This window comes from Perissodus microlepis, chromosome 8 (genome assembly GCF_051167445.1).
Source record: "Perissodus microlepis isolate ML-2025 ecotype Zambia chromosome 8, ASM5116744v1, whole genome shotgun sequence".
Classification (NCBI taxonomy): Eukaryota; Metazoa; Chordata; class Actinopteri; order Cichliformes; family Cichlidae; genus Perissodus; species Perissodus microlepis.
This window is the reverse complement of record NC_140468.1, coordinates 6,692,970-6,712,480: the sequence shown is the minus strand read 5'-3', so window position 1 is coordinate 6,712,480 and position 19,511 is coordinate 6,692,970. Positions and strand designations below refer to the sequence as shown.

The 19,511-nt window shown below is 37.6% G+C and overlaps 1 protein-coding gene across 1 annotated transcript in view; it reads left to right on the top strand.

Annotated features, from left to right (window-relative positions):
* The first annotated feature begins 1,000 nt into the window (after positions 1 to 1,000).
* The window catches only part of LOC146381256 (ankyrin-3-like), a 182,524-nt gene continuing 164,013 nt past the window's right edge, over positions 1,001 to 19,511 (top strand). The window contains exon 1 of the mRNA XM_084937200.1: positions 1,001 to 1,259. Coding sequence (XP_084793326.1) covers positions 1,224 to 1,259 — 36 coding nt within the window. The 5' untranslated portion in view covers positions 1,001 to 1,223. The remainder of the gene's footprint in view (positions 1,260 to 19,511) is intronic.

Here is a 19,511-nt window from a genome sequence, read left to right as displayed (position 1 = left end):
TCAGGAGTGCTGATGTGCTTTTACAAACCTTGGTGGTAGAAATGCCAGCAAATCTATTCTGACTGAAAGTTTCAGTTCCTGAAAAAACATGATCGCATTAATTTGGATCATACTGATCTCTTATCTTTTCAAGCCTGGAGTTTATTTGCACTAATTCCTCTTCCTGGTGCAAGAAACTTCCCCATAAGGAATTATGTTGAGACAAAGAGTCTGGTTCTTTTAAGGTTTTTATAATATATTTGATATTTTTATGTAGTCATATGTTTAATTGTTTCAGCAGTTTGCTTGTTTGTCCTTTTAAAACCATTAATTTAATTTCTATTATAGCAACACAAATTTTGAAATGGTCACTAATTTAGAAGATGGCCCATCTTATTCACCTATTTTTTTTCCCTGTCCATGAAAGAACTTGATCACTGGCTCCATATTTCTATTTTTCAATAAGAAAGGGAGACTGACTTTAGTTATTTATAATTTAGCTCCTTATTTTGTGTGTGTGGCTGTGTGATTTCCTTCATAGATCTTTAGAAAATATTTGGCTGATTGAAAAATAATGAACACTTTAAACATAAAACACCAGAATTTATTAATATAATGTACAACAATGTGCACCAAAAAAAATAATAATAATAATAATAATAATAGAATGATTGAATGAACAACCCAATGGGCTTTGAATGGGCTTTCCTATATTTTATACAAATACATTTGATAAGTATAATCCATTATTTGATTTAAAAAAAATTACATTAACTTAATCATTTATTTCCAAATTTCTGGCATCTCTGAATACATATACTGAATATTAGTCCTAAAATAATATATATGCGAGTTTTCCAAACGTGTATTCGCTGATATTATCGCCTGCGCCATATTTTTACCAGCCATAATACAGCAAGCTAAGATACTACAAATGATTATGGTGGTAATGCTGCCCCCTTGTGTCGGGACTCCTTCTGCGTCGTCTGAGCGTAACTGCAGGCTGCATCTGCATACCGCTCCACCGCCGCACCTGGACTTTTTACCGTTTCCGAAGAACTTACACCGCCCCCTCCCTGCTCCCTGACCACTTTAGAAACTCCTTGGGGCTGCACGTTTAGTGAGAAAGTGAATCTGTAAGCAAATGTCACCTCTTTTTAAGCGACTATTTGGATTCAGGGTGATTTTGTTGTAAATAAACTTACCTGTGAACCGGATCAGCTGCGCTACACACCTTCTTCAATATGGCTTCTTCCGCTACAGGTGATCACGAAGATCAGGTAAGTGAACTTTTAAGTTGCCCCGCTGCTTAAAACAACTTCACAGCACAATGGAGGAGGATTTAGCACCTTGTTGGACCTGTTGCCGTTTGTTTAGACTGTATTTGCAAACGCAAAGAACGTGTTGTTTACTCACAAAGCACAACTCCTTCACTGTTGATTTAAAGTTTTATTTTCCTCAAAAGGAAAGTGGAAAAAACAACAACAGCCATAAATCAAGCGAGGTGTTGCATCACGTATCTAAGAATTCCTTTGATATCCAAATAGTTGGTTAAACTCCTGGTTTAAGAGTTAATCCGTATCGGTAACACATGCAGGTCATTCCTTGTGTTGACAGTGCTGATACGATTCCATGAAATTATTACTAATGCTTAGTCATCACTTTTGTCCTGCTATCCTCTCACATTTCATGTTAGATATGCAAAGGAGCTGCAAATATTGCAAAAAAGGTGAACGGAAACCCGTTACTACTTGAAACGATAGTGTGAATTAATCCCTATTTCGAAAATATGACGTGACTTGCAAAGTATTTTCTTGTGAAGCTCAGGGAAGTACAGTTTGCACAGATACCGTGACCCTTTTCATGGCTTTATACACTTGGTGTTTCACCCCAAGAAACGATAAGGACTGAATTAAAACTATGTTAAATGTATATGTTTTTTATTATTTTATTTTTATGTAGAGTATCGCCGATACTGCACATTTTAGTGGTTCATGCAGACTATGGTGTAAAAATATTCTCATATTCTTTATCTATAATTACTAGAGATGCACTGATACATCGACCTATGGCATTGGCAGCAGCCAATATTCATCTGTTATGCAATGTAAATTTTGAACAAGTTCAATATATACATTAAAATGTGTAATTGAGGTGTAAAAATAATTTGAATAACATTGGATATTCAAAATAAGGGTTTTACACACATTATTTTGAGTTGCTTGATACAACTATGTTGTTAGGGCGAGAAAATGTGTATGTTGGGATAGTGAAATGATGGGTTCTGTAGAGCAGTGGCAAAACTTGAAAAGGTGCCACACAAACTGGAAATGGAGACTCTTTGCAACCAGTGGTTGCCAAGGTCGCTAGACCCATCTGTCAACCACTTGCCAGTCCACTGGGAAATAAACAGTTTTTCTTGCTTTTTGAGGGGCAGTCAACAACCACCTGTGCTACTGGAGTCTTATCTACTTGACCCTAAAATGTCACCATGATTGACAAAATGGTCAAAATGGCAGACAAGTTAAAGCCAAGTCAAGAGGTTAGTGGTCACGTGACAGTAAAAAGGCCACATTGTTATTCTAAACCCCACTGCTGCTGCAGAATTTCACTGTTGGTGCATCACATATTACAGACAGATGACAAGCTGAAGAGAAGAGCAAACATAGTGTCTTTCTAAGGTAATTTGTGCTTTGCAACGTGTGCCGCAGACAGTGCTGAGAGTTTTGTAAACAGCAGACATCAAACTACTCTGCTAGACAACCTATGTTATGACATAATCTCTGAATTACTCCAAACATTGTTTTCTGTATTAGGTTCATTGTTAGATCGTAGAGGACAACAAAGCTGTTCATGAAGTTGCATAAGTGCACACTTGAGGTGACAGTGTCTGCAAATGCGTTCTACCTCAGACTGTGTGAGGTTCCAAACCCTGACCCAGTGGAGGAATGTGTTTTGCATCAGACAGAGTAATTAACAGGCTTCTACGTGTCCCTCTTATCAGTACTGACATAGTTACTAACCCGGCACAACTGATCTGCAAATATCATAAATATGTCTGTTAGTGCAAGAGTCTGAGCTTTACTTTGACTTGCATGTGCTCGATTAGATGTCTTTCCCATCTCAGGGCTAAAGGTGCCACATTCGAAAGGTGACCACTGAGGAGCTACATACTACTAAAGTATTAACACTATACTGATGTTTATGGTCAATTTTGGCAGATGGCATACACAACCTTAATGGACTGCATTGTTTTGTTGTTGAAGAAAATTATGCTGGCTCCTTAGAAAGATGTTATTTTTATCAGACTTGAATATTTCATTATAAGGAAGTGAGATATGCAAATTGAAATGCTGACACTGTTGTAAAGCATGCCCTCAAACTGGATTTTCATAACATTTGAACACTGTTAAAGAACAACAACATAAAAAGACTTCAATAATCTAGTTGCATTAGTTGCACCTTGCTAATAATGGGTTCGACCTCGTTTTGCCTTCACAACTTCACATCTACCAGCCTCTCTCCTGATGCTTGCTCTATGATGATTTTTTTCCGTCTTACCCTTCTAGTTGTCTTGTAACCTGAAGGCTATCGACCAGTCTTGTTTGAGCAGTCTTTGGTGGCATGCAGGCTAACAGTCAACATTGTGGGATGGCATAACAAAAGGATATCGTCTAATAATAGTTAAACCATTATTTAAAATAAATAAATAAATAAATAAATGTATCTAAACTGATGAAATCTGACCTGCTGACAGAAACAGAAATCAACCTTGGTTCAAACACCTTTTCAGAAACAGGATTTTACAAACTTAAAACATGAATAAAATCTTACATGTTTTTAAATGATCATAGTATTATGGAGTGGTATATTCATGAATGCTTTTTAAAGGAATTCACTGAGATTTGACCTTAACTCCTACTGCAAATATGTGCATGGCCTTTTATTTACATATGTATTATATTATTCAGTTCTACTCATGTCCTTTGTACATTTTCAAATATTTGCTAACATTTCTGTGAAATACTGGAAATAGTAAAGCCTTTTTTGGCTCTACCAGCTCTCTTCTTTCCATTGATTTCTTTGTGCATCTGTCTGTTTGCGGTGCCACCTATCTGTCCATTAATGTTGGACCACAGATTGTGATGGGAAATAGAAGGCTGTTCAGTTTTGTGAGTGGTGCTAGTAATAACTGCCTGTTGCCAAGGGGCAGGAGGTTTATTGTGGCAGAACAAACAACGTGAGACTACGCCTATGTCCTGCTCAATAGCAAATGGACAACGTGGTGATTACCCTGCAGCTGCAGCCTGCAGAGCTGTGTGTGTACTGGGCGGTCTGATGAGATGAAAAGACTGGCAGTAGTGATATTACTGTCGTCTGTCTCACAATCGGCTTTATCAACTAATGCTAAATTTTTTAGTCCAATGACACCAATGAGACTTGATTAAATTTCTTGATTAAATGCTGTGTTTGAGTTATTTCTGTTTGAAAAATAGTAGTAATTTCCTGCAGCTTGTGGAGGGAAAAAATCTGATTGAAGAAGCTAGAGGAGGTGGCTAGGAAGAGGTAGGTCTTGGCTTCTCTGCTTAGGCTGCTGCTCTCGTGATCTGGCCCCAAATAATCTCAAGAAAATGGATGGATGGAATTAAAATAATAAAAATTATTTGGTATTTTAATGTTAATATTGACAACAAATTGGAGCAACAGTGAAGTGACAGAAACTTGTGTAAAATGTTTCTTTGGCTACATACAGCAATTACTTCCTCAGACATAAACCTGTAAAATTAATATATTTTTTGTCAAAGCCACAGAGATGTGCAAAAGAGCCACATGCCACCGTGGAGGTTTGAGGTTCCTGGACTTTTCATTTAAACAATAAGCCTTAAATCATCATCACTGTTCTTTTGTGAATCTGAATAGGTCCTTGTTTAATAAAGGCATTTAGTTTGTTGACCGGATTTTCAGCAGTCCTCTGAAAACCCAAGTTAGAAGAAGGTAATGCTTAAAATTAGTGAAGTGGTAAGACATTAAAGCACATTAATGTTTTACCACTCCACTAATATTAAGGATTATTAGTCTCTATTAGAAGCTTATTAACATCAAATTATTTTTACATTAATAAAGAGACAATATTAATATTTTTACTAAGGAATCCAAGTGCTAAATGTATATTTTAAGTTTAAAGCAACCCTGTAACAATCATGTAAAACTTTATTTTAGATGTATTAATGCAGGGGTGTCCAACTCCAGGCTTCGAGATCTGGTGTCCTGCAGGTTTTAGATGTGTCCTTGATCCATCACAGCCTATTTAAATGGCTAAATAACCTCCTCAACGTTTCTTGAAGTTCTTCAGAGGCCTGGTAATGAACTAATCATGTGATTAGTTGACCCAGGGTGATATCTAAAACCATCAGGACACCGGCACTTGAGGCCTGGAGTTGGAAACCCCTGTATTAATACATACGCAATGCAACATTCAAGTTGCATATCTATCTTCCTATCCATTAAGTGATACATATTGAGAACCATAATACAAAGTCATACCAAAAATGATTTAATTATGATGCTTGTTACTTTTTACATTGGCTCAGGCCAACACAACTTTGGGTGCCTCCAAAAATGGTAAAAAACACACCCCTAAACTAAGAAATCTCAGAGGATATACGAAATTCCTCTGAAATAATTTCCCTAAATCGACTAATCTGTTGACTGAATAGGCAGTTATTGTGGAAGAATTTGTGTTTCCTCATCCCAAGACCACAGCTTTCAATAGTCTTTCAGTCTTTCGATAACGTTCCCACGTTCATATGAAATTAATCAACAGCAAAGTGCAAATTCTTCACTGAGCAAACTGCTAAACATTAACAGACTCAACCTCGGTATATGAAAGGATATATTTAAGTTAGTTTTGTATTGTTGTCAAATAAAACAGGAAATTTTAAAATGTTACTCTGAATTTTATAAAATGATTCCTGTCTTTTCTTTTAAATAAACCCCATACATGCACATAATCAGTCTTGTAATTAATGATTAATAGCACCAGTGAAAGGTCATGAGACCAGTAAAGGTTAACTTAGTCATTGTACACATTTTCGTTTTTGTTCAATTTATTCTGCATGAGTCCTTTCGTATGTCTGATTATAATGAGAAACTTAAGCTGACTCAGCTTGCTGCAGGGGAGGGAGTGAGCTTACCGAATCACTTTCTCTGGCTTTCAGAGCTGGGTATTGTAATGAAACAAGTAAACATGACCTCAGTTGTGGTGAGGTAATGTCAAGTCATTGAATAAGTGTGTGTTTATCTATTAGTAGTTTGTGTTACCACACTGCAGTTATGTTTAAATACTTGCTTCAAACACAAGCTTCAAACATATCGATGGATTTATGTCGATTTAGCGGCAAGTTTTATTTACACTTCAATGTGAATGACTAATGGATAATCTTTGTGCGTACATATGAATTCTGAGCTTGCTTTTATGTATGTGTGTGTTTGTGTGCAAATCTGTGACTAGCTGAGCCAGATACATAGCAGGTCACAAAGAAACAAACCAGAGACTGTGAAACCTGAATAGTAGTCATTCAGAATCACAGATGGAAGGAAAGATGCCAGTGTATAAATTCCTGGTGGGTTTGTCAAGCCGCATTTGTCCCTAACTTTGAAGGGACTGAGGGGTTGTATGAAAAATGAAAGTAAATGCACAATAATTTTGAAGTGGTTCTTGCCAAAAACACAAAACATGAGGAGAGGAAACAAAAATTATTGAAATTCACTATTCTTACCTGTGTCTCTTTCCTAAAAATACCAATTAAGAGCAAAAAGGTGTAAAAAATCATTGTCAAAAAAATTAAATATTCATATAAGAAGAAAAGTCAAACTTTTGCTCTTCCTTTATTATTACCAATCTTTTTTTCCCCTCAGCACACTAAAACCAGATAAACTGCAGCAGTTCTCTCTTACAGCAACCTGATAAAATAAAATTATGTGAAAAAAATCTCCAAATTTGCTATAGGTTCTATTATACTCCTGTGCTGTTTATCCACTAGGAGACAGATTAAAATGTAATAATTCCTGCATCTAAACAGATGCTTAAACAAATCTTCCTTCTGACCCGCTTTTGCACACTAAACAGGCACCATAGCGACGCTCATGAAGGTTACAATATTTGATTGTTCACTGACCTTTTCAGCTGCTGCTTAGCTTTGTGTTTTTTTCTAAAGGTGTTCCAGAAAAGCACCCGTCTAATTGGTTTGTTGAAAAGAGAATTAATAGTAATGACTGAGGCCTCTGGTGATGTAAAGTGTGCTGAAAAAAAAAAAAAAAAGCTATGTAAATATACTACTCTATTTTATGTACCAACACTGTAACATGTGCATGACTAAATGCAATAAATAGATACGGATATGATCCTGATCCACAAAGTCCTGCCCAACTTTGGCAGTGTGGGTGAAAAGTGCAAGTTGGAGCAGCTCATGTTGGTGCCTCTCTACAGTCTCATTTCTAGCAATGAGATCAAAGATGTTGCTGTCATGGACATGCAAGGCTGCGTCAACAGCTCAAAACTGGTATGCTGTCAGCATCATGCTTGCCAGTAACCCGGCTTCTGTCAACTTCAGTCAGACGCGGCATGGCGGTACTGATGAGTGTTATTCATATACTGTTATTTTTGTATTCTGAGACTTCTGGCTTGGGAATGCAGTAAACTGAAGCAATTCTTCAGTCTACAAGTGAGTTAATTTGTGAGCGGGAAGCAAATTATTAGTTCCTCTATTCACTAAAGCATCCAACCAGAGCTGAAAACTACTCACAGGAGACATTTGGGTATTGTAGTAGATGAAAATGATCTATTGAAAAATTGATTTAAGTTCATCTCTTAAAAAAAGTTCTAATTTGTTTTGATGTACACAAATCCTTCTCTAAGGAAAGAAAGTATGTTGATGTCCTCACTGTTATTTTTCTAATTCAGAATCCTGTGAGAGATCATTGCATTAAAAAAGATTTGTCTCTAGATTACCCGAGGAAGTGCATGGGTAATTTGATATCATGAAAACTTTCCCTGTTTGGAAAGTGACTCATGAATCACAATCATTCAAGATTTCCAAGAATACTTTTTTGTTCTATCAATATCATGTATGACAATTTTTACAGCAGCATTTTCATACTGTTTTACAAAAACTGTCACGTGGTTCTGGTATACAGTAAAATTAATGTTATAACACTGTACATTAAATCACTGGCCTTCCTGGAGCCTAAAATTAAAAATCTATTACAATCGATAGCAGAACAGAACGTTTCATTTTCTACAGCATGGATATGGACATTATTCACTTATTTCACAAAATTATAAGAGTGCGATGGTAAAGTGCAAACTCCATCCATGACAGAAAAAACTGCATTTTGCTTCTAACAGAACTTTGGCTCTTTGCAAGCATCTGCACAGACAGTGCGTTGGTTTTCATCTTTGCTTTGTGTTTATACGTAGACAATAAGAAAAAGATTTTATGTGTGTCTTTATTAGAGATAACAATTTGTGTAGCCTCTAGGTTTGTATTGTTAAATCATAACTATGAGACAGTGCGTTTCAGGTCATGTTACGCACAAAAACATGAAAGTAATATAACAAGTAGTGTAACAAATTAATTTCTCCTGGATGTATTTAAGTAACATACTGCATTACTTTTAAGAAAAGTGTTCAGTGTAATATGTGTATTTGTCAGGATCCTGGGTCCCAGCGTTTTTAGTTCTTTGTGATTCTTGTATTTTGTACTCGTGTGATTTATTCTATGGTTTCTAGTTTTGATCCCTTGCCCTTCATGTTTCTCTGTGCCCCCTCTCTTCTGTGTACGTCTGTGTCTTTGCATGTTTGAGTTTCTTGTTTTCTGTCACTCTGTATTGTGAATTATATTCTCATGGTTGGTCTTTTGTTACTCCCTCGAGTCTAGTTCTTGTGTTCCATGCTTAGTATTTCCCTCTGTGTATTTTGGTTCTTAGAGTCCTCAGCTTTATGGTTTATGTCTCTGTGTTTCTTAGTTGCTGTCTCCACCGTGTCAAGTTCGCGTCTCTGTGTTATACTTCCTGTTTTACTTTGAAGGTCCGGGTCTTATGTGAATGTGTCCTGCTTTGCTTCCTTGTCTCTGATTTCTCCCAGCTGTGCCCTCCTTCTGTGTCTCCTTCCCCTCGTTACTTCCCAGTGTATTTAAACCCTGTGTTTCTCTGAGTCAGTGTCACGTTGTCTCTCTTGCTGTGTGGATCTCCCTGTGTCTCCCTGTATGTTTAGTTTGTTATTTCCCAGTTTAGGTTAGTTTGCTTCGTATACTCGTTTTTCCCGTGCCAGCAATTAAAGCTGTGGTTTTGAGTTCATCCCTTGTGTCTGAGTCCTGCCTTTTGAGTCCTCATCTCCTGCCTGCCACACAGCGCTTCCTGACAGTATTAGATTTGATCACAACTAGAGGGGAAATACCTCCAACGTGCAGAAACATTTGACCACACAGCATGCAATGAATTTGCACAAATGTAATGCCTTTAATATGCTGCGATGGTGGTGACTCTCAAAGCAGAGCCAATGACAACCTAATGAAATCTGATAAGGGAATTGATAAGGAATCAACTGATAAAGATATCAAAACTGGAATTGAAATCACTAAATTCTTATCAATTCCCATCCATAGTCTTAATCTGTAGCATTCAGCATTACAAACAAAGCTTGTATTCTGCTGGCACCTATAAAATGCAGACACGAGGTTATAAAAGTGCAATACACATTAACCTGGTTTATTCCGTTCGGTTCACTCCAAAGCACAAAGAACTTTAAATGTTAAACATTGACAAAATTAAAAGAAAAAGCATTCTCATTTTAAACAGATGTGTTTACATGCTGCAGCATGTTGTGCATGCTTAAAATGCAGAGTTTCAAAAGTTCTCTGCTCTGTTTTGATTTTATGGTGCTAAAGATGAAAAAACAACCCACAATAAAACAGACAAACAACTATTATCGGTTTGTAACTAACAGCATCAGAATCGGTTTGCAGTGGCAGAGAAAAGATCGGTTACTGTCTGAACATCTGCACATAGAAAGAAAGGGTGAATGAATGAATGCATATCAGTGTAGTAGCAGTAAATACTAACAGACAGATTTCTCAAACACTCACTCACTCAGAGACACTACATGCAGGGTCATTGCACTGACTGACACCAGCAGAGACTGAGTGCTTCTGTTATATGTATCTGAATTGGCGAACATGTGACAGCTGCCCCTCTGTCACGTGTCTGAACAGAACGTGGGTGCTTGGTCACTGAATGTCAGTGATTTCCATCCAGGAATTGTGATGTGAGGTATGATGTAATCGTTTGTACAAATATAGGTGGATGGAAGTATTTGGGATAGCATTCATGTAAAAAATCATTTGATTGAACTGATTTAGCAATGTAATTTTGCCTATTTAAAATGATTAGAATTTATTTTACATTTACACTTATTTATCTATACATCCATCCATTTTCTGGCTCTTATGTATCTTATTGTAGGTCTTGGGGCACAGCAGTGTAAGCACAGAACGTCACGCTGGTAATAGTTTACAGGGGGGGACACGCAACAGCCTAATTTCCACTAGTACCTACTCAGCATGACTTAAAAGATCCAAATTCATAAACTATTGGAGGCTTCAAAATTCTCCGTACCATCCAGAAGAGTTTCAGCTTGATGAAAGAATAATGATGAAATAATATTTGTCATTGGATGTACATTAAAAACTGAAGTATGGGCCAGGGGAAAGCAGCTGAGTGGTCAGGATCCAGCTCTGCTCTTGCTCCTGTGCCGCTCGCTGGTCTTGGCAATGAGACCATTTTAGGCGTGGAACCATGTCCTTTTCTCTGCCATCGGTATTGTGTGAGAGCGCCAAGTCTCGAGACAAAGACGAATTGTAAATCAGGGGAGGATGGAAAGTCTATCTCTTTGTGGCTTGTGTTTGTGTGTCTGCTCTTTCTCAATAGTTGTGTCTGTTTGTGTGTGTGTGTGAGAGAAGGATTCCTTCTCTTCTGTAAATGAGGCTCTTTTACTTTACAATTATTCATTGACCTTTTTTTATGTGATGCTTAACTTAGTTTTTTCATGCATCTTCCAGAAAAGCACACGTCTGATTGGTTGATAAAACAGAAAGAATAACACCTTGAATAAACAATTCCTATATTCTCTGTAGCCTTTAGTGTTGCAATATGTGGCAGCTTGTAAGGGTGTTAAAAACTGGCCGAAGAAGTTGTGTAAATATTTGAACATGAGGGAGAAGTTTAGCCACTGCTGACTCCTCTATAAAAAGTTCCCATCACTCTTGGAAAATTATAGAAATTGCACAACTCAGTCCCCTTATTTTTGATGTAGTCATTTTATGCGCATGCTGTGAGGTTTTAGTAATATTACTAAATTGGTCCCTGCCAGGGTTGCTTCTAGGATGATTGGTTGCTACCAGACTCAGACCATATTCCACTGCTCTGCCATAACCGAGGTGACTTGTCAACTTGAGATATTGTATTTTATCCCCCCCCCCCCGAAATCTGACTACCTAACACAGCAATGTATACAACAAGTACTTTGATTGGTCCACAGAATAGAAGCATCAACATGCAAATCATAAACCAGGCACACTGGGGGAAAGCGATTTCTTCTAGAAAGAATATGTAAGACTCTGGCTTGTTTTGGTCTTCTTATAGTGCTAATCATGCCCTGCAAGCTGTGTCCCTTCAGTCACATTAATTATTAGTTATTGTTAATCCCTGGCTTTCTTCCACCCTGTGTCTTTTTACCTGTCTTCCTCCAATCACCCCAACCGGTCGTGGAAGATGGCCTCCCCTCCGTGAGCCTGGTTCTGCTGGAGGTTTCTTCCTGTTTAAAGGGAGTTTTTCCTTCCCACTGTCGTCTAAGCGCTTTCTGTTAGCAGGGTCACGTGATTGTTGGGTTTTTCTGTTTTCTTTGTATTATTGTAGGGTCTTTACCTTACAATATAAAGTGCCTTGAGGCAACTGTGGTTGCAATTTGATGCCATATAAATGAAATTGAATTGAACTGAATTGGAAAGTTGTTTGTTTTTGTTTTGTTTTTTCAGAAAAGCCCTACTCAGTAGAAGATTAGCACTTTTTTCTAGATTTTCTTAAATTAGAGCAGATTCTGTAACCTGGTGGAGAATTAAAGAAAATGCGAAAGTTACTAAACGAGGAACTGTGTTTTATAATGAGCTGAATATTAGTTTAATGAAAAATTATTTTGTGTATGCTGTCAATTTTAGTAAAAAATGCATTCGGGGTAGACTGAGCTCTTCTTTACTATCTCCAGTTCAAACCACAAGGATTGATGACTCAGAGAAAGGGGCTCAAATCTTTTGTGTTTGTATGATAAAAGTGAATTGAGACAGCAACAGATACGATGATGGTCGTACCAAAATGTATTTTCAAAGCCCAGAGAGGTTCACCTAATAAAAGTCTCAGAGTTTTATGGTGTTGTCATTGAGAACTCCTTACACATTGGTGTTGTTGCCATGGGGATCTGTCTTTTGCTGTGGCATTGCCTTGGCAACCACGTGTGAACCCGGACTAATTTCCTCCTTGCTGGTCATCATCAAGATTCCCTTCAAAGATATAATTAATATGCAGCCTGTGTCACTGATAGTTTGTATGGGAGACACCCGAAATAAAGTCAGCCTTTTATTCCGTTCTTAATTTGAACATTAAAGGGGTCTGTATGGTCCAAAGTGTAGTGTTAAGCTACTGTTTTCTTTGTAGATACACAAAAGTGAGGAGAAGAAGTTAAATGTAAAGATTATAGTTGCAAAAATAGATGGTAGAGGAGGTAAGAGAGATGGAACAATGGAGATGAAAGACAAGAAAAGCAGATATAGGAACAGCTCTTAAGCTTACAGGAAAGACAGGTGCTTGATATGAGAGAAGTAAAAGAATGGAGGAGGATTTCTTTTCATTGGAACTGTTTACATGAAACATTGATCGTTATCAGGTTGCTGTGGTTGGGCTGACATTCCTAACTGTCAAGCAAACGAAACCGGTGAAAGCACAAAGGCAAGTTGTGCCTGTGTGAGGTTGTTCCTTACATTTAATATCTCTGCTTGGAAGAATTTCTGTCTATGGGGGCCACAGTAACTGGAGCAAAACCTCTATGTGCTGTATATTGTTGCGCTTTGTAAGCTAAGACATTAACTACAAATTGAGTTTTGTTCTTTTAAAATTACTTGAGCTCTCTTTTTTAAAAAATGGATTTCACAATCTGCAATTCACAGTTGCAACAAGTTTCCACCTGTGCTTTTGGCATTTTTTTTTTTTTAAACTTTGGGCTGAGGGTGAAACAGCATATGAATCAGGTACTAGTGTGTACCGTAAATACATGTGGCGGGAAAAGTGTGTGCATACATTTTATCACAATTCCACAATATCTTTAGAAATACTGTATTATAATTTTTAATGTATTAAGCCACAAGAGGACATTCTTTGCTGAGCTCAGTGATCAGTGAAAAAACTGCAATTGGAAGTTTTACATTTTAATTAGTAAACTGTTTGTTATAAGGTGAAAATGACTTGGATAGTTGACAGACAAAGCTAGCACTAGCCAGACTCCAACTTGTTTAGCAAGTCTGACTCATAATTCACTGTGATAGATAAATTTAGTAGTAAATACACTGCACACAGAGACGCTGCACAGTTGACTCCTTTGCATGAATTTGTGTACAGCTGAACACTAAACAAACCAAAATGTCATGTTACTCAAAGTGTTCATGCCTCTAAAATGGATAATTGAAGACAAATTGATAAAACAATGATGTAGTGAACTGGGAAACCAGAACTATTTTTGTGTACCCAGCTGCAAATATCTTAAACATTCTAGTGTATGAGTATTTTGGCCAACTTAGGAGTTGTGTGACTTCATTTTTAAAAGGCCCGGGGATTGCTGCTTAAACGTTAGGAGACATGGAGCTGAAACAGCCTGAATTTAAAGCTGAGCCAGAATTCTGCAGCAGCTACCATGATGGTAGAAGTATAGTTTCCATTTTTTTAAAAAAACAAACAAACCTTTTTAAAACTACACTTTCTGAGACTTTGACATGCAGTTTAAATGTACAGATAACAACTGAACTTTATGTTAATGTAGACAATGCTTTGGGTCAAGAGACTCTCTCCTGGAAGGACTTTAGTTGCTCAATAATTCACTTTAGCTAAACTTGTTGAGGTTCTCTTTGCCTGTTGCCATATGAATAAAATTCAAATGAAAATCAAATTAAAGCCATTGTTCACAGAAAATGGAGCGCTTGTCTGTAGCTTAGTGTCATGTGTGATAGTAGATTTTCTTGCAACAATAAAGCTTTTCTATACAGAAAATCCAAAGAAGGAAAAGTGCTTAGAAGTAATAAAGTAACTGCCATCAAACTTTACAGCATCACTTTTGCATGTGGTTTAGGGAGATGTTAGCTTTAGTTTCCATGCTGATGAACATGCAGTGGGGCAATCTTATATTTGTATATTTGTATTTCATGTCACTGTTATCTGCTGTCACCTCCACCTGCCTGAATCTAGTGCACACACATAGCCAGATCAGTGGTATCAAGGTCTTTTGTTGTTTTTGTGATGAAAGTAGCATCTCAAGTTTCCGAGGAATGTGTCAACATTTACTTTGTTTATTGTTGCCTACTTTTGAAACAGAAAAAGGGGATTTTCTCATTAAGTTATTATGACAGTTGAGAATCAAACCCACGGATGCTGCCAATGCCACAGGTACAGTTTATACCTATCTAAAGGACTTTTATCCTCTATCAAGATTTATGATTTACTTGTTGTGATAAAGGAGTGTTATGCGTTAACACCCACTCAGACAAGCAAACACAAGCCCGCCATATGCTTTTGAATCATTTGATACTGTCAGGTATTTTAGGCACAGCGTGAAACATTTTAGATTATGAGAAAACTTTTTATCACCATGCAGGGCACAGGGCTGCAAACATGAGAATCCCGTAAATGCAAGTTGCAGCATGATGATTAAAAGTGTTATTGTAAGCTTGTCAGTATGACAGTAACAGGAATGTTTCCCCTTCCACTTAAACATTTCCTTTGCTTATTGTTACCTAATTTTGATGTTTCCATGTTAATGCATGGGAATGGTTGTATGTGCCAAGCTTGGCACCTAAAATTTTTGCTCTCACTGGATAATTGTCTTAACTGGACATTGTGCAAAAATGAGTTCAGCGAAATGACAGGCAGTAAAATTTTGGGTGGCCGGGAGTTGAACCAAGCTGCTGAGGGTGTTTTTGCTCATGAGGTATGCGTCCTGAACACTTGGCTGCCAGATTCCTGCAAACAGCCTGAATTTCCAACTAAATGGAAACTTGAATCTTCTGCTTCATATACACTTTGAATTCAATTCAATTCAATTCAATTTTATTTATATAGCGCCAAATCACAACAAAAGTCGCCTCAAGGCGCTTCATAGATACAGAGAAAAACCCAACAATCATATGACCCCCTATGAGCAAGCACTTTGGCGACAGTGGGAAGGAAAAACTCCCTTTTAACAGGAAGAAACCTCCGGCAGAACCAGGCTCAGGGAGGGGCGGCCATCTGCTGCGACCGGTTGGGGTGAGAGAAGGAAGACAGGATAAAAGACATGCTGTGGAAGAGAGACAGAGGTTAATAACAGATATGATTCAATGCAGAGAGGTCTATTAATACATAGTGAGTGAGAAAGGTGACTGGAAAGGAAAAACTCAATGCATCTTGGGAATCCCCCGGCAGCCTACGTCTATTGCAGCATAACTAAGGGAGGATTCAGGGTCACCTGGTCCAGCCCTAACTATATGCTTTAGCAAAAAGGAAAGTTTTAAGCCTAATCTTAAAAGTAGAGATAGTGTCTGTCTCCCGAATCCAAACTGGAAGCTGGTTCCACAGAAGAGGGGCCTGAAAACTGAAGGCTCTGCCTCCCATTCTACTTTTAAATACTCTAGGAACAACAAGTAGGCCTGCAGAGCGAGAGCGAAGTGCTCTAATAGGGTGATATGGTACTACAAGGTCATTAAGATAAGATGGGGCCTGATTATTTAAGACCTTGTATGTGAGGAGCAGGATTTTGAATTCAATTCTGGACTTAACAGGAAGCCAATGAAGGGAAGCCAAAACAGGAGAAATATGCTCTCTCTTTCTAGTCCCTGTCAGGACTCTTGCTGCAGCATTTTGGATTAGCTGAAGGCTAAGGCTTTGAATGGTCTTTGCAATGAAACAGGGACGTCTTGCAACTAGTTGTTTTCTTGTTTAATTATTATATTTAAAATAAATCCAATAAGGGAGAGGGAGTAAATGCAATTCCAGGAACTTGTAACAAACTTTTTTTTATTGTTCTGATAAGTTTTCTGAGATTTTTAAACCAATATAACTTAAATAAGCAATTGTGTTGTTTGAATCCTATTTTTTTATTTTATTTCAATGAATAGATATAATATCTCATAAGTAAATGCTGGGTAGCAGAATGAATCAAATGCAGGGACTACAGAGTGCAGAGAAAAACACAGTAAAACACAATATAACTCTTTATTAAGTGCTACTACCACATTGGATCTATTTTTGCCTTCAGAACTGCCATAATTCTTTGAGGTATAGATTCAACAAGGTGCTGAAAATGTTCCTTAAAGGTTTTGGCACATATTAACATGATAGGCAGTTGAGGCAGCTTTATCAGGAGCACAATCATGATATCCATCTCCTGTTTCGCCACATACCAAAGTTGACCTATTAGATTGAGATCTGGCACCTGCAGAGGTCATTTGAGTACACTGAACTCACTCTTAAGTTCAGGAAACCAGTTCGAGATGATTTGAGCTTTCTGACATGGTGTGATATCCTGCTGGAAGCAGCCGTTCAAAGTTGAGTACTCAACTTAGTCATAGTAGTCATCACATCGTTACACCAGCAACAGCCTGAACCATTAAGTAAGGCAGGATGGAGCCGTGCTTTTTCATTGTGATTCAACTATCCAAATGTCACAAAACATGGTCTTACTTTCCTGTTCTTAGCTGAGATTGGTGATGCATCTGCAGCTGTAGCCAATCTGCTTCAACCTTTGATGCGTTGTGTCTAAACCTTGCACCTCACCTTCGTTTTAATGAGTGATTACTTGAGTTGCTGTTCCTTTCCAGTCAGCTCAAAGCAGACTGGCCTTTCTCCTCTCACCTCTGACATCAACATGACATTTTCTGCTTTGAGAGCAGCAGCTCACTGGAAATTCTTTAACTTTTTGGGCCTGCTTTCATTAAAAACAAACCGCTTGAGAACGTCTTCTGTGCTGCAGAAATCCACATGATGGCTGTCACCGCATTGAGGAATGTAACATACAAACCTCAAAGAGTAGACAAATATAGAAAGGTGGTGTCTCTCTTCTCTGATCCTTCCCATGTCTCTCTTCTCTTGCTCAGAATAAAAACTCTTCTGTTTCAGCCTCTCAAGCACTTGTTTTCTGTCCCATGTCTGAGATTTCCATATTCTTTAAAATACGTACCTGCGAGTGCTTCTCGTCTCAAGTCTGACTGTTCTGGTGCCAGTAGCAATCTACTGGTGCTTGCCAGCCTCTGTCTCCTGTAACCATGAGTTCTCTTTGCCTGTTATTAATCAGGGTTATGGAGCACTTATTGTGCAGTTATAAAAACCACTCCCTTTTCCAGTAGACCTTTTAGTGGCTAACTGAAAGAGAATATTAGCTGTAAGCGTATCATCTTACCTCTGGGTCCATGGATGTAAGCCTTTGAAGACACATTATTTGGTGTGTGTGTGTGTGTGTGTGTTTGAGCTGCCATGTTTAATTCAGGATGAGAGATGAGGAGACACATCAGAGACTGGAGGCAAAATGAAAGGAATAGAATTGGACGTAAGCAAAAGGTGGTGTTTGGTGACGTGACGCGCTAAAATAAAAGTCATACAAAGCTGGATTGCATCTTTTTTTTAGCTGTCATCATTTTAGGTCAAAACACAATGACAAATATCAGTTGTTGTGTTTGATATCGCAATTCCTATTGATGTAGAATTTAAATTTATGCCAGTGGAAAAACTTATAAGAGAAAGCCTTTTCATTCAGTACAACATGCATAAGGGCAACACTTGTTTTATATATGCAAGGGCTTTATTGCCTTATTTTTATGCTCACTTCTATTGTGGAGGAGGAAGTCATTGTTCAAGATTAATTTCCAGGAACTTGAAGCTTCGTCCCAGAGTTCAATAAACAGACTCTGCAACATCTTCACCACAGACTATAAGTAAAAGATGGAGGTAAGCTTTGGGTCTGAAAGAAGGGAGGAAGTCCAAGGTTAACTGCCTTAAACATGCCATCATAATTTTATAAATTTATTATACATTAACCTATATTAAGGCTTCCCTGGCAGCAGAGAGTTCTACATAGTCTGGTAATTTTGGGATGGAGACTTCAGGTTGAAAAAGTAGCGTTGAAAAGAAGTGAGCTCACAGACGTCTTTATCCTCATTTCTGCTTGAGGTCAAAATTGCCACTAGCATTTGAGTAACTGATCAAACTGCTGGTAGGTTGTGTAATGTATCTTTTGTATGGAATAAATATGTTTGGAATATAAGACGTTATCTCTGATCCTCCTGTACTGATATTTTTTATGTCCTTTTCAAGCTCACGAGTAATTTAATTTAAGTAATTTAAGCACTGTGTATGCTACCATTGTATATAGTGTATTATACTGTGTATGCTACCATTGTATATAGTGTATTATCTTACTTTTTTTCATTGATTGTACTTATTTGTATTTTTGTATTTCCTTCTGATATCTGTACCTGAGCTGAGGTGACGCAAAAATGTCCCCGTTGTGGGATCAATAAAGTCTTATCTTATCTTATCTTATCTTATCTTATCTTATCTTATCTTATCTTATCTCTCACTCTGATGTAAGCATTAATCTTGAGAAAATTTAAAGCTTTACTGACATGGTCTAAATTTCCTTTTATAGATCATTGTGAAAAAGTAGGAAGCATGCCAATCACTATAAAGTAAATATTGTGTACTTTTAGGTTATCTCTTATGTAATTTGATTAGAGGATCCATGGTATTGTTATGAGGCTTTCTTAATGAAGAACTACAGATACAGGAGATACATTGTTGTTGTTGTTGTTGTAATGACAAACTGTGGCCACCAGATGTCAGACAGGATTCTTGAGTTAAACCAGGAAGTGTTACAGTAAAACTTCAAAGCTTGTTGGTCTCCACATAGATAACAACAAAACAATAATTAACCTTGACTCGCCCAGAGCCAAAGTGAAATATGGCCGATTATTAAACCTTGTATTGTACCTTATTTCAGTGCATTGTATTCAAGAACTACATACACTGATGGCAAAAGACAGTTGGGGTCAGAAGCTGCATGTGTGCGTACGTCGGCAGAGTGTGTGTCTCCATAAGAGGAAAAAAACATTAATGAATAGCCCTGAATACAAATACTTGAATGCCTCTGCTTCTCAATGGACAATACAGTTATAATTGTACTGGGCAAA